Below are 14,504 nucleotides of genomic sequence, written 5' to 3'. Positions count from 1 at the left end.
GCGGGATTGGAAACACGCACGCCGCATCTCCGAGACATCATCACCGTGACCTCTGCAGACTTATACAGACTGTGTCTGTGCATACGCACACACACACGCACAAAAACAGCGCAAACGCGCGCATACTCTGTATTTCAGGAGCAGTCGTTATAATGTCCATTATTTCTTTAAAATAGGAAGTGGTGCGCGTTAAAGGAGCGTATGTTCTTTATTTTCACTATCATTCTAACTGCTTTTCTAACACTGAAATCTGCATTGCTGAGGGGTTTCTCCTTCTGTAGAAAAGGAGATGAACAAGGAAGTGGAGATTAGAATCATCACTATCTAACTACACTGACTTCCCCCTGTCTGCAGTGAAAAGATGAAACAGCTGTCCATACATATTGATGCCTGCTTGTAAACACCCTAAGGAATGCGTTGGTGGTATGAGAAGACCGTTAACTCTTCAGCCGGAGCTCCAGATTTCACCTCAGACTGAAAACTGTTTTTTTGAACGTCTTTTGGCAAATGTCTCGTCGTTTTTCCCCCCAGAAACTTCTTTGACGGTAAATTTGTCTTCTTCTTCTTACTGCTTTTTACGCCTTGAGACATTTAACCCTTGTGATATCCTAGGCACTTTAACATTGGGAGTTGGGTCATCTAGACCCACTACAGTGCGCTGAACCTTTTTTCTTCAATGATTTGTGATCTTCACTGGTGTCCATGGATTACATGAAATCTTTCCACCTTTATCCACCTTTGTCCTGGTAGGAAGAACACTCTAATGCAAGGGTGGGGTCATCTAAGATAGCACAAGGCTTAACCCTTGTGCTATCCTAGTGAAAAAAAATCTTTCCATTGCAGGCCAAGGTGTAGATGGTTCCCCAGGTGTGTCCAAATTCTGTCAGCTGTTCGGCGGCATGTGATCTTCGGCCTTCCTCTTTCTCTTTTTCCATCTGGTGTCCAGTGTGGTGCTGTCTTCATGATCCCTCCTGAGTACATATCCAGCATCTTTTGAGGATAATTGTTGACATGTCTTCTTGATTGCTGCGGGACAATAGATCTTCATTGCAGATCTTTTGGGGCCAGAAAACCTTTACATTTCTGGTGTGGAATAATTCTTGTTTCATCACATTATTAGCTTAATATTCCATATAGCTGTTTGTATACGTTCAAAATTAAGTTCTAGTTTAAATTTGAAAACTACAAACAAATGATAGTTTTATTCAAATCTTCACAACTAAAGCAGTTTTAGTTTGATTTTTGCAAAAATCTGTTAGCTTTCGCTGCATCATGACAGAAATCACTCAGGTGGACTCCAAAGACTTTATTGCATCATCAAGGCCCCCGTGCTGCACGTGCTGTGATGGCGAGCATCAGTACAGAGGACCGCTGTGCAACACCGAGCAGTTGGAAAAACAAATGGAGCTGAGCTCGTCCACAAGAACAGAGACATCCGTGCAGGCCACGTCTGCTGCACTGCTTCTGAAGCTTCAGAACTCAAAAAGTACAAAAGTTATTTCAATAAGAAAAGTCATAGCACCCGTCTACAAAGACACACTCACTGCTGGCGTTCTCGCTGTGCCATGAAAGCTGGAGGAAGACGTACATTTCAGAGAACATCAAGGCTTCCACTAATAATTCATGAAAACATAGGAGGCTTTTTATTAAAATAGCATTTCTGTAATAATGCATGGTTCAATACTTGAACTATAAATGCGGCATAATTGGGTTCGAGTGAGCAAGAAAGGCACAGAAGAGGGAGGAAGAGGAGCTGCTTTCAGCACCGAAGAATCACAACATCGACCTACTGTTGAACTTTTGAGCAACCAAAGCGGGTCGGGGGTGCAACGCTTCGCAGCAGCTCACAGATTCAAAGGCAAGCAGACGGGATTATAGAGATGCAGAAACACAAGGAACGCTGCACAAACACCAGGAGTTTCATCGGCCCGCTTCCGCCTTCACCGGGTTTTTTATTTGTAACGGACGTGTGGGGGCTTTTCTGAGGGGAGGTACATTCAGCCCTTCAGCACGGAGGGGGGAACCAGATTATTTCTTCAGATTATGAGGGTCCAGCTGCTGGTGTCCGCTGAGGAAGGCTGAAATCACGCTGAGAGAGCGGGCTACTGAGTTTGTGTGCTGAAGTGGGCCAAAGGAGGAAGAGTCATGGCGCAGGGGTGGGGTGCTCTACTCTGCCTGGGGGGCCGGCGTCTCATTGGCGTTGTTATCTGTGATCTTGTTTTCCAGCTCGTCGTCGGACAGCAGGTCCAGAGACGTTCCCTCCACCTGCAATGCACGTCTGCCGGAGCGACTGGAGGAGAAGCTGATGGGGCCGCCCCGCCTGTGGGTGAGGGGGGAGCTTTTATCTGACCGTACTTTTAGAAGCAAAAACAAATGAAGATGACAGAACATTTGTTATTGTTGGAACAAAAGCTCTCAGGCTGCATCCCACTGACCTGAGGCGGTTCTTGAGCGTGTGCACCTCCCTGCTCAGACCCTCGCTGGCCTCGGTGGCGTCATCCAGCTCCCTCTGCAGCTTCCTGCGGGAGGCGTTGGCCCTGGTGGCCTCCTCCTCTGCCTCCTCCAGCTGGCGCTTCAGCTGCTTCATGCGGGAATTGGCCTTCTCCAGCTTCAGACACAAGCAAACATCTGAAAAAAGCTCCCTCTCACGTGGTTACAAAGCCAGGGGCCACAACCCTACCTGCTCCTTAAACTGGTCGGCATGGCGACGCTCATCCTCCACCTGCATGCAGACTTCTTTCAGCTTCTTCTCTGTTCTTCTTACAATCTTGTTGGCTGCTGCTCGCTCCCTTCAGTGAAGAACAAGTAATGAGATGGTGAACTTTCAGAACGCCTTAGTCCAACAAAGAAAAAGCTTCTTCTCACCGCGCCTCCTGCTCCAGCTGTTCCTCCAGCTGTGCTATCTTGGCCTCCAGAGCGGTGATGGAGGCCTTGAACCTGTTCTTTACAGAGCCCTCCAGCTCGCCCAGTTTGGCCCGCAGCTCCTTGTTTTGACGCTCCGCCTGCTGGCGAGCGTTTTCGCTTTTCTGAGCCGCGCTGCGCTCGGCGCTCAGCTCCGCGGACAGGGCGTCCACCTGCAGGCGGAGGCGAGGGAGGGGTGAGGGAAGACCGAGGAGGCGAGACGAAGCGCTATGCCCATCCGGCTCACCTGCATGGTCGTCTTTCTGAGGCGGTCGTTCAGTAGCTCCATGTTGCCCTGCTCCTCCTCCAGCTCCTCCTCCAGCTGGGCGATTCGAGCCTCCAGCCTCCTCTTCTCGTCCATCAGAGCAGCTCTGGAGAAAGGATGAAAAAGAATGAATGAAAGGGGATGTGAACATCCAGGAGCACCCCAGAAGGAATGGGTTGGAGTAAGTGGACATCCAGTGAACTCACAAAAGGGGAAAGTGTCCGCCATCTTGCTGAGGTACAACGGCTCAGTAGCCTTAGTAAGATGGAGGACAGGAATGACAAAAACTTTGTCCAGAGCTGTGTTTTATAGCCAAAAGCTCCAGGTGTTACTTTACATTTTTTTTCTTTTCAGCCTTTTTTCCAGGACAGATGAGTATGTTTTAGAAATAAGTCTTTATTTGCGTTTGAACTCTTCTTCTTTTGCGACTTTCAGTTCCAAATTCCCTCTCCTCTCTTTCCCCAGTCAGACCTGCACGTAACAAATTCATAACAAAACCCCACGTTTTTTTAAATGGCGGATCTTCTTTAGGTTTTATCTCCATAGCAACCATTTTATGTGTTGCTCACCTGGGGGGTGCAGGTCTATGTAATTAATAGACGAATTGGCAAAACTTTTAGGTTTACTTGACAACAGAGGTTTTAATTACCCACATCCTAAAATCAGCAAATCGTATGTTCTATGGTTTGATTCAGCGTGAGCCAACGATTCATGCTATGCTAAAGCCTTTCAAAATCTACTTTTTTTCCCCCAACATTAGTTCCCAAGTAGCTTCCAAAGGATGCTCGAGGAGTTATGAGGCGATAGATGACAATCTCTCTGTGAAGTTAAAATTTGTAGCTGGTGATATTTTTTGAGACTTCAAGTTGGCGCCCTCTTCCCAAGGTCAAAGGTTAATAAAAGTGGTGGTTGTAGACTTAACCTGGTGGTGTATGATTAAAATCTTTTGAATATCCCTTGAACAAAAGTTTTCTTTTTCCATTTTTTGGAAAAATGTAAAAATCTCCAAATTTGATACTTTACCACAAAATGGCAGCCTATAGCCATCCCATAATAACTTCAAAACTTCCTTTGAATATCCCCGACATGTGTGCTTTGGTTTCGTTAGTTGGTTTTGATAATTTTCTTTGAGCCCCCTGAGAGATTTTGGCCCCCTTCATATTTTTAAAGGGGTTTATTCCTGCTGTGATGTCATTTTCATGCGGGTGTCATTCACTGTGTGTTGAGCTACAGTCCAAACAAACGGCAACAGTGTGGATGAGGAATGTGCTGGTCTTACTTTCCAGAGGTGCTGTTGGAGATCTCGTCCTGCAGCTCATCCCTCTCCTGCTCGGCGTGCCGTCGCCCTCGCTCAGAAGCAGCCAGGTCCTGTGGAACAACCGGAGATCCTTTAAACCTGAACCACCATCAAACCCTTCACACCTTCTCAGCTCAGGCTTCCCTGACCTCCTGCAGCTGAACAATCTCAGCCTCCAGGCTCTTCAGCTTCTTCTCTGTCTCCTTCGACAGGGCAAAGATGTCATCTCTGGAGGCTCGGGTGTCCTCCAGCTCCCTCTGGTAGTCCTTCATTTGGGCCTGAAGGGGGCAGCGTGGCACCAGCATTAAAAGGCTGAACTGTGACTGTGTGTCAAAAACAGACAAACAGAATCTGCACCTGTAACTTGCGCAGCTGCTTGATGGCTTCATCTCGGGCCTTGTTGGCCCCTTCGATGTGTCCCTCTATGTCCTTCAAGTCCATCTCCAGCTTCTTCTTAGCAGCCACAGCCAGAGCTTTTTGCTTCCTCTCATCCTCAAGCTCCGCCTCCATCTCTCGCACCTACCAGGAGAGCATCACAGATCTGATCTACTGCTTCATCAGATGTCATCTTTGAAATAAACGGATGGACTTTTCAGCACCTGCTTGACCAGAGCTCTTTTCTTCTCGTCGTTCTGGTCGTCGCGGCCCTGCAGGTCCCTCTCGTACTGAGCCTTCATGGCCTGCATGTTGACCTCCAGGCGCAGCTTGGCGTCCTCTGTGGCCTGCAGCTCGTCCTCCAGCTCCTCCAGCTGAGTCTTCATCTCCTCCAGCTGCTGCTCCAGGGTGCGCTTGGACTTCTCCAGCTCGTGCACCTGTGGGGCGAGCTGGACTTTGAGGAGCGGGGAGAAACAAAAAGCTGGAGGCAGTTGACGGCCAAGCTCACGTTTTTGCCCACGTCGTCCTTGGAGCTCATCAGATCTTCCATCTCGGCCCGGAGCTGCTTGTTGATCCTCTCCAGCTCCTCTTTGGCCTCCAGAGCCTCATCCAGAGCTCGGGTCATGGACAGAGCTTTGGTCTCCTTCTCTCTGGCTTCAGCCTCAGCGCGGTCACGCTCCTCAGCGTAACGAGCTGAGATGCTCTTCTCCTCAGCCAGCATCTGCAGATGAAGACGATCTTCCTTATTAGCTGGGATTCCCCTGAACTTTAAAACCAAGAAGAACAAACCTGATCAAACTTCTTTTGTTTTTTCTCCAAGTTGGAGACTATTTGTCTCTGGTGGTCCAGGTCAACGGTCAGATCGTCCAGCTCCTGCTGCAGACGGGTCTTGGTCTTCTCCATCTTCTCAAAGGCGATGGTCTTCTCCTCCAGACGCTGGTTGGCCAGCTCCAGATCCTTCTGAAGTTTTTTCTTCGTCTCCTCCAGACCTTCTATTGTCCCAACATCATCTTCCAGCTTCTTCTTGCTTTCTGAAAGCTGCACACACACAAAGATCAGAGCTGCGACAACATGAAGGAGAAGTGATGGAGAAATGCGCCTCTACCTGAGCCTGGAGGCTCAGCAGCTGCTTCTCCAGATTCTTGCGCGCCTCCTCATCCTCCTCCTGCTGCTCCTGCAGGGCGTTCTTCTCCTCCTCCAGCTGGCGAATGCGACTGCTCAGATTTAGTTTCTGCCGTGTCTCCTCCTGAAGCAGCTCCTGCAAGACGCCAGAGTCGATCCAGTTATTTCCACAAAGCTAGACCCACCTGAAGCATAAAGGAGAGGAGCGGCACCATACCTGAGCGTCCTGGAGCTGACTCTCCAGTCCAGAGACGTCTTTGGCCAGCTTGATCCCTTTCCTCTCCGCATCCTCCAACAGGGAGGAGACATTGTCCAGCTCCGTCTGTTGGAGGTTCACACTTAGGTTGACGGTTCTAACCAACCAACACTGTTTCAGCTTTGAACCAGCAGCTCACCTGCAGCTTGTTGGAGCGCTCCCCCAGCTCCCCTTTGGCCCGCTCCCCCTCGGTGACCCTGGCCATGAACTCCTGCAGCTGAGCCTCCAGCTTCTTTCTCTTGTGCTCCGACTCGGTCTTTGCCTGCTGCAGAGTCTTCACCTCGTTGGACAGCTCCTTGTTGGCGCTGTCCTGACTCTGCTTGGCCTTCTCCAGGTTGGCCTTGAACTGAAAGTACATCACACCTTGAGGGTCACAGAGTGATCCGTCGTTCTTTAGTCACGGTGATGGAAAGGTCTCACACCCTCTTGGCCTGCTCCAGCTGCTCGGAGAGCTCCTCCAAAGCTGTCCCGTGCCTCTGCCGCATCTCCTGGATCTGAGCCTCGTGGTTTTTGCTCTCCTCCTCGATGGCTTTCTTCAGCTCCGCCACCTCCTGCTCACGCTTGGTCCTGCGAAGAGTGGCGGGTTGAGCGACAGGCCCGCCGTCTGAGACCACAGTGAAATGTGAGGTATGAAACCTGAGCTCCTGCTGGGCTGCGGTGGTGTCCAGAGTGTCCTCCAGCTCCGTCTTTAGGGCCTCCAGCTCCTCACTCAGGTCCCTCTTGAGTTTCTCTGCCTTGTTGCGGGCCTGTCTCTCTGACTCCAGGTCCTCCTGCAGTTCAGACAGCTGAGCCTGCAGCTCTCTGACCTGCTTCAGCACGTTGTTCTTCTGGTTGGCCTCTTCCTCACACCTGTTATACAGTGAAACGACCATAAAGACGCAGCAAACCCCATCGACGTCCTTCAAAGTGTTACTTCAGGAACATGAGAAGATTGTGTTAGTTAGATGAAACTATAAGACAGACTGGAGGTGTGTATCTGTCCGTCTCACAGGATTTTTTTTTTTGTATCACATTGAACACAACAGGAAGAGAAACTGAAAATGTTTACCATAAACCAATTATTTACATCCTGATTGATTTTGTTATTTTTTACTGACAAAACTTGTGCAAATCTGTGGTTTTCAGTTGTTACTGCCGTTTCTACCAGTGCTTGATCAATTTTTCGATACACAGGATGGACGGATCCTATACATACAGACCATAGAACAGAACTGAGAACAGAGAACTAAAACTTTTATATGAGGTGAAACTGTTCTACTTCTACTCAGCGGCTGAGTGAATTTGTCCTTTTTTAGGTTCAGCTGAGATGTTGAGATTTAGTTTCTTATTCAGGTTTATTCATCAACCAATATTAAAAGAATAAAAATATATATATTTTTACAACCAGGTAGGCTGTTACCATATCGCTGTGTTAGCTTACTTGTTTTTCTGTTTTTGTTTCGTTATCCTCTCGAGTCCATGTCTGTTTTTGACAGACATGGACTTTTTCATGTAATAAGTGCACTGGCGTGCCTGCTACTCCCTTTTTGGACTATTTTCCACCACTTTCGACTTCGACAAACTGGTGCAGAGGTCCGGCTCCGTTCTGGGATGTCCCCTAAAGTCTGAGGCTGTGGTGGGTCAGAAGAGGATGCTGCTGAAACTGGAATCCATCATGGACACTTCTCTGCATCATCACCATCCTCTGCATCATGGCTGCACTGAGGAGCTCCTTCAGTCGGAGACTTTAACACCTCGCTGCAGGAAGGAGCGCTTTCACAGATCTTTCTTCCTGTCAGCTAGACTATAGACGTTGGACAATAAATATCGTTGGTATTCGGTCTATAAGTGCATTTTTAGTGTTATTTGTTACCTATCTACTGTTTTTGATAGAGCCATGGTTACACAGTAAGTAACAGTTTTTTTCCATTCTACATGTTTTAAATCTTTAAGAAATATAGACTTAATAATATTTTTTGGTCAAATTAAAGATGCAATTTTACTTTTAGTTTTACGAAAAGTTTAAAAAAATTGTTTTTAATCACCAGAATTAAAAAAATGTGTTTAGGGAACTTGTGTCATTCTTTAAACCACCACTGGGTGGCAGCAGTGCACATTTCTAATGCCGTGGTTTTTATCATGGATTCCAAAGAGTAACATAACTGCTATTGAAATATAACAACTCTTTCCTGTAACACTAAAACATTCGTGTTCTCTTTATCTGGAGAGTTTTTAAACACCTAAATTACACCAACTACACCTGTTCTGACGCCTTCACACTGACTCACAGTGTGAAGGCAGATCTTCCATATTTAGCCTGTGCAGTTATGTAAGTGGCTTCGCTCTGCAGTGATCTTTTCTGTGAGGTCCACTGTCTCCTACCTCGACTGCATCATCTGCTGCTCCTCCTCCTTCTTGGCCAGCTGCACCTTCAGCTCCTCTATCTGTGACTGCAGCTCAGAGATTTGGTCCTGGAAGTCTGAAGTTTCTCCATCCAGTTTCCTCTTCGCCTTTTCCAGCTCCTGCCGGGTCTTCTCCTCTTTCTTCAGTCTCTCTACATTAGAACAGATGATTTATTACCTTCACCCGTTTGTTTTTCACGCTCCGTCTTGAGGTTTTCTTCTTTACCCTCCAGGTCGACCATCATCATCTCCTGCTTGTTCTTGACCTTCCCCAGATTTTTGGCCTTCTCCTCTTCCTCCGCCAGCATGACAGTCATCTCATTGATTCTGTCTTCCATCAGCTTTTTTTCCTAAAAAAAGAGACATGTTTTTCAGTTTCAGGCTTTGAAAATGTATAATGTAGAGAACTTATAATGTAAAAGTCGGACTTACTTTCTGGAACTTGGAGTTCTGGTCCTCCAGTAGTAAAATGTCCTCTTCATACTTCTTGATCTTGGCCTCAGCTGTAACTTTCTCCAGCTGCAGCTTCTGCCGGGCAGCCTCCTCCTCATCCAGCTGCTCCTCCAGGTCCTTCAAGCACAGACCAGAGAAGAAATAGAATAGCACAAAGCTACACCGTCAGCTACCTCTGGCTGGTTTGGAACGAAGCCACACCTGGACGTGGGACTGCATCTTCTTCTTCTCATTCTGCAGGCCTTGTGTCCTCTCCTCTTCCTCCTCCAGCCGAGACTCCAGGTCGTGAAGGATCTCCTCGAGCTCCTGCTTTTTGGACGCCAGGCGAGCTCTCATCTCCTCCGCCTCTGCAAACAGTTCTGTCTCCGCCTGCAGCTGCTCTGCCAGGATGTTCTTCTCTTCAAGTAACTACAGGAAAAAAAAAGTCGAAGGCCTCAAACAACCAGAAACATCCCAGCAGAGTTAGATTTAAGCAGATTAAAGCGAACTTTTGTGGCGGACCTGCTGGTGTTTCCTCTCCATCTCCACCAGCTCCCCCTCCACCTTCATCTGCTTCTCCTTCACTTTGACCAGCTCTTCGTCTTTAGCCTGCATCTCTTCCTCCTGCCTGGTGACCTGCAGCAGCGGCTTCACCTACAGGAAGGAGTTTCAACATTTTCCAAACCAGAAAAAAAACCCCACTACAGCTGCTGTACAAATGGTGTAGCGTCTGTCCGCACTTTAGTGAAGAGCCTCCACCATTGCCAGTGACGTAGCTTCAGGTAGGCCGCACAGTTTCTCTGCAGGACCTTCAGAGCGCTGAGCTGCTGCTGCTTTTTAGCAAACGCCCTAAAATCATGAAGCAGGAGAAGGACATTTGTGGTCAGACGTGATGGACAAGGGCGGCAGGAACTCCTTGTTGGACTCTTACTTGCGTGCGAGATATCCTCGACAAACAGCCTGGAAGTAGATGATTATGTCGGTGATCTTCAGGTCTCGCTCCTCCTCTAGGTGGGCCAGGACTCCAGCCCTGAAGAAGATCTTACTCTGGCCGATGCGGAAGAGGTTGCCATCCAGCTCTAAGGCTTGAATCTACAAGAAAATGGTTTGGATTATGTTTAGCTGAGACAGGCTGCTGTTGGCACAAACATTGGGAATCTAAAGTTATCCTCACCATTCTTTCACAGGCCTGTTTGCCATCCATGAAGCCTTTGGGAATGGCGTTTGGAGTGAGGATTTCATATCTGGACACAGAAAGGAGTTTTTATATCAATAAATAGAGACTGCAGTAGTTGACTACTGTACAGTGTGGCAAAAAAATATTTAGTCAGCCACCAATTTCACAAATTCTCCAACTTAAAAAGATGAGAGACGCCTGTAATTTTCATCATAGGTGTACATCAACTTTGGGAGACAAAATAAGAAAAAAAGTTCAGAAAATCCCATCGTCTGATTTTTAAAGAATTTATTTGTAAATCACGGTGGAAAATAAATATTTGGTCATCTACAAACAAGCAGTATTCCTGGCTCTCACAGACCTGCAACTTCTCATCTGTCCTCCACTTGTTACCTTATGGCACCTGTTTAAACTAGTTATTTACATAAAAGACACCTGTCCACAACCTCAAACAGTCACACTCCAAACTCCACTATGGCCAAGTCCAAAGAGCTGTCCTGTCTAAGGACACCAGAAAACCAAACTGCTGACTTGCACACATTGTCTGATTTTTATAGAATTTATTAGCAAATCATGGTGGAAAATAAGTATTTGGTCAATGACAAAAGTTCAACTCTGTACTTTATTGTATACCTTTTGTTGGCAATGACAGCAGTCAAATATTTTCTGTAAGTCTTCACAAGGTTTTCACAATCTTTTGCTGTTTTTTTGGCCCATTCCTCCATGTAGATCTCCTCTGGAGCAGTGATGGTTTGGGGCTGTCGCTGGGTATCACAGACTTTCAACTCTCTCCAAAAACCTTTTATGGGGTTGGGACCTGGAGAATGTCTAGACCAGTGTTTTTCAACCTTTTTTGAGCCACGGCACACTTTAACCTTGACAAAAATCCCGCGGCACACCAGCATCCCAAAAAAAAAAAAAAAAAGCAGAAACTCATAGTCTGTGTTGATCTACACCCCCCCCCCCCGCCACAATTTGTGATAATTGTGGCAGAAAAAGCAGGAAGTTGCAGATGTTTTTTCTAAAAGATGTAATAAAACTTAAGTTACATACAAACTGTATGTTCGTTGTGGTTTCAAGACATGTAACAAGGACGACTCATTGTACGCTGAGGCGCTGTCCCTTTAAGCCAATGCATCATGGGAGATGTAGTGTGAAAACTGCCACAAAACGGCAGAAAGACTCGCGTCTCTGAGCTTCATGGTTTTGTTCACTTGTTCCACGGTCTGATACCGGATTCTGTGGAAAGCTACACCGCTAAAGACGAGCTTTAGCTGGTGTTTTTGTTGGAACTGAGTGAGTTATGAGCTAAATTGGAACAAGGAAGTGAATACTTTAAACACTTCTGATTGGTCAGACTGATGACATGTGATTAAGCCTTCAAGAATGATTGGTGGAGTCGTGGAGACGGTGAAAGCTGCGGGACTTTTCAGATAACAGTTATAGCTGCAGCTAAATCGCGTTACCGTCATTCTTATAAAAATTTATTTAATAGAATCAAATAAACACAAAGAAAAAAGTATTTTATGATCTTTCATATTCCTAACTACTCAGTGTTTTATCAGGACCTGTTTGGATGAACAAAGAGCTGATTTCCTGGAGATGGGAAATGTTTTTAGATCAATTAATGAGGGCAATTTTCCACGGCACACTTGACCATCTCCCACGGCACACTAGTGTGCCGCGGCACACTGGTTGAAAAACACTGGTCTAGACCACTCCAGGACTTTGTAATGCTTCTTACAAAGCTGTTCCTTCGTTACCCGGGCAGTGTGTTTGGGATCGTTGTCATGCTGAAAGACCCAGCCACATTTTATCTTTAATCCCTTTGCTGATGAAAGGAGTTTTTCCTTCTAAATCGGACCATACATGGTCCCATTCATTCTTTCCTTTACACAAATCTGTCGTCCTGGTACCTTTGCTGAAAAGCAGCCCCAAACATCATGTTTCCACCCCCACGCTTTAGAGTAGGTATGGTGTTCTTTGGATGCAACTCAGCATTCTTTCTCCTCTAAACCGACGAGTAGAGTTCTATCAAAAAGTTCTATTTTGGTTTCATCTGAACATAGGACATTCTCCCAATCCTCTTCTGGATCATCCAAATGCTCTCTAGCAAACTTTGGATGGGCCTGCACATGTACTGGCTTTAGCAGGGGGACACATCTGGCACTGCAGGGTCTGAGTCCCTGGCGTTGTAGTGTGTTACTGACCTGCCTTTGTTACTTTGGCCCCAGCTCTCTGCGGGTCATTCACTAGGTCCCCTCGTGTGGTTCTGGGATTTTTGCTCACCGCTCTTGTAATCATTTTGACCCCACCGGGTGAGATCTTGTGGGGAGCCCCAGATGGATGATCAGTGGTCTTATATGTCTTCCATTTCCTAATGATTGCTCCCACAGTTAATTTCCTCACACCAGGCTGCTTACTTATTAACATTCAGTCCTCCCAGCCTGGTGCTGGTCAACAATTTGGTTTCTGTTGTCCTTAAACAGCTCTTTGGTCTTGGCCATAGTGGAGTTTGGAGTGACTGTTTGAGGTTGGGGAAAGGTGTCTTTTATATAGATAACCAGTTTAAACAGGAGCCATTAATGCAGGTAACAAGTGGAGGACAGAGGAAAAGTTACAGGTCTGTAATAGCCAGAAATACTGCTTGTTTGTAGGTGACCAAATACTGATTTTCTTGTGAATTTCACCTATGATGTAAATTACGGGCCTCTCTCATCTTTTTAAGTGGAAGAACTTGAACAACCGGTTGCTGACTAAATACTTTAATGCCCCACTGTACGTCTGGTGCTCTGGAGGAAACAAAACAAAGGAACGGCTCAGCACCTCTGTCTAAACTCCTGAAAGACAATGCGGTTGGGGAATCCCTGTCTGCAGATACGGATGCCCTCCAGAACTCCGTTACACCTCAGCTGGTCCAGAACCAGATGAGGATCCAGTTTCCCTGCCTTGGAAAGAATCAAGGAGAATTAATGTAATTCTGCTCTGTGGAACCTTCTGAACCCCACAAACAACAGCCAGAGTCCAGGGCTCGGATGTCTCCTGACACTCACTCTCTTTTCGTGGTTGGGGATGATGCAGCGGACAAAGTTGGGGTTGGTGTTCCTCAGCGTGGCCATCAGCTTGGACAGCTGCTCCTTGTAGAGCTGACCCACTGTGCGGAACATACCCTTCTTGGTCTTATAGGCAGCACCGAAGGCTGTTTCGTTCATCCCAGCGACCTGATCCAGACCCACAATCCGGTCCACTGAGGGTTGAAAAGAAGCGGATGAATATTCCACACTAGAGCAGTGATGGTGAAGATGGTTTGAAAGGAGCATCAGGATGACTCAGTGTGATAAAATCATGAGGAAAGAGAATATACTGTGTTCAAACTGATTTAAAAATCAGTGATTATGAGGACACATCAGCGATTCAGAAAACTAAAATGGAATTAAAACAAAGTATTTGTTCAGTTACTTTTTTCCTGTGAAAAATCCATCTCCATCCATATCCATCTACTACCACGTCCAATTCATTAAGTCTCACAATGTTAACAAAAGTGCACTAAACGCTTACATTTTCTGCAGGTCTGAAGAACTTTTTGGTGAGCGTGTTGACTCTGGTTTAGGTTTTTGTGCCTAAAATGGGAATCAGTCTGGATAAAAGCGTCTTTGGTGGATTGCTCCTTCATTCTAATAACTGCTTCTGCCTCTTTTGATCAATAGGTTCAACTAACTCCTCCTAACTGCATGATGGGTTGTTTCTGTCTTCTATGCAGAATTGTTGTATGCAGCCTCACTCAGGAGTTTTCCTCCATGGATGGTTTGCTTAACGTCATCAAACTGCATGAAAATCCCCCTCCAATCATTTTTTGATCTATTGTAAAATTCTTCCCAGTGGTCTTTTTAATTCCTATTATGCAGTTTTTAGTCAAAATCAAAAAATCTGTGTCGTTTTCTAGGATATAGTTTCTGAAAAGTGGCAAAAGTTTATAGGAAACTCCTCTCTGAGTTGTGGGCCGGACCATTCGAAGGAACCCAAACCCCTTCTCCTCCCTATGCTAAGAGCTTGGATTAGAGAGCTCATAGCCCGCCCAGCGTATTTTCTTTTTGAAATGGATTTTGTTTCATCTACTCCTGATTCACAGCGACGTCAATAAAGAAATAAACATGGAGTATATGTAATTTTAAGTTTAGTTTTCTTCAAATATGTCCTTTGCCATTAGAAAAATGCCACAGGATCGTGTTAAAAACACCAAAAACATCATTTTCATTTGAGCGGGTCTTTAACTAGATCACTAAAACTGTTGTTTTGGA

At 46.3% G+C, this 14,504-nt stretch overlaps 1 protein-coding gene across 5 annotated transcripts in view; it reads right to left on the bottom strand.

Annotated features, from left to right (window-relative positions):
* Positions 1-1,291: 1,291 nt before the first annotated feature.
* Positions 1,292-14,504, bottom strand: part of LOC101154782 (myosin-10) — a 71,477-nt gene continuing 58,264 nt past the window's right edge. For 4 of the 5 annotated variants that reach the window (XM_020705467.2, XM_020705468.2, XM_020705469.2 and 1 more), the window contains 26 exons: positions 13,260-13,453; positions 13,033-13,154; positions 10,204-10,273; positions 9,961-10,121; positions 9,770-9,878; positions 9,552-9,683; positions 9,252-9,458; positions 9,030-9,167; positions 8,824-8,947; positions 8,578-8,749; positions 6,853-7,065; positions 6,639-6,783; positions 6,356-6,562; positions 6,178-6,282; positions 5,944-6,096; positions 5,628-5,876; positions 5,347-5,559; positions 5,063-5,275; positions 4,821-4,982; positions 4,613-4,741; positions 4,446-4,534; positions 3,149-3,272; positions 2,866-3,074; positions 2,681-2,789; positions 2,436-2,608; positions 2,167-2,320 (listed from right to left, as the gene is read on the bottom strand). In XM_020705467.2, the coding sequence (XP_020561126.1) occupies positions 2,167-2,320; positions 2,436-2,608; positions 2,681-2,789; positions 2,866-3,074; positions 3,149-3,272; positions 4,446-4,534; positions 4,613-4,741; positions 4,821-4,982; positions 5,063-5,275; positions 5,347-5,559; positions 5,628-5,876; positions 5,944-6,096; positions 6,178-6,282; positions 6,356-6,562; positions 6,639-6,783; positions 6,853-7,065; positions 8,578-8,749; positions 8,824-8,947; positions 9,030-9,167; positions 9,252-9,458; positions 9,552-9,683; positions 9,770-9,878; positions 9,961-10,121; positions 10,204-10,273; positions 13,033-13,154; positions 13,260-13,453 (4,076 nt within the window). Of the gene's footprint in view, positions 2,321-2,435; positions 2,609-2,680; positions 2,790-2,865; positions 3,075-3,148; positions 3,273-4,445; positions 4,535-4,612; positions 4,742-4,820; positions 4,983-5,062; positions 5,276-5,346; positions 5,560-5,627; positions 5,877-5,943; positions 6,097-6,177; positions 6,283-6,355; positions 6,563-6,638; positions 6,784-6,852; positions 7,066-8,577; positions 8,750-8,823; positions 8,948-9,029; positions 9,168-9,251; positions 9,459-9,551; positions 9,684-9,769; positions 9,879-9,960; positions 10,122-10,203; positions 10,274-13,032; positions 13,155-13,259; positions 13,454-14,504 lie in introns of all 5 variants that reach the window. The other variant, XM_020705466.2, reaches the window with a different exon arrangement.

This window comes from Oryzias latipes, chromosome 8 (assembly GCF_002234675.1).
Source record: "Oryzias latipes chromosome 8, ASM223467v1".
Taxonomy (NCBI): Eukaryota; Metazoa; Chordata; class Actinopteri; order Beloniformes; family Adrianichthyidae; genus Oryzias; species Oryzias latipes.
The sequence above is the reverse complement of the archived record's forward strand: the minus strand, read 5'-3'. Positions and strand labels throughout refer to the sequence as shown.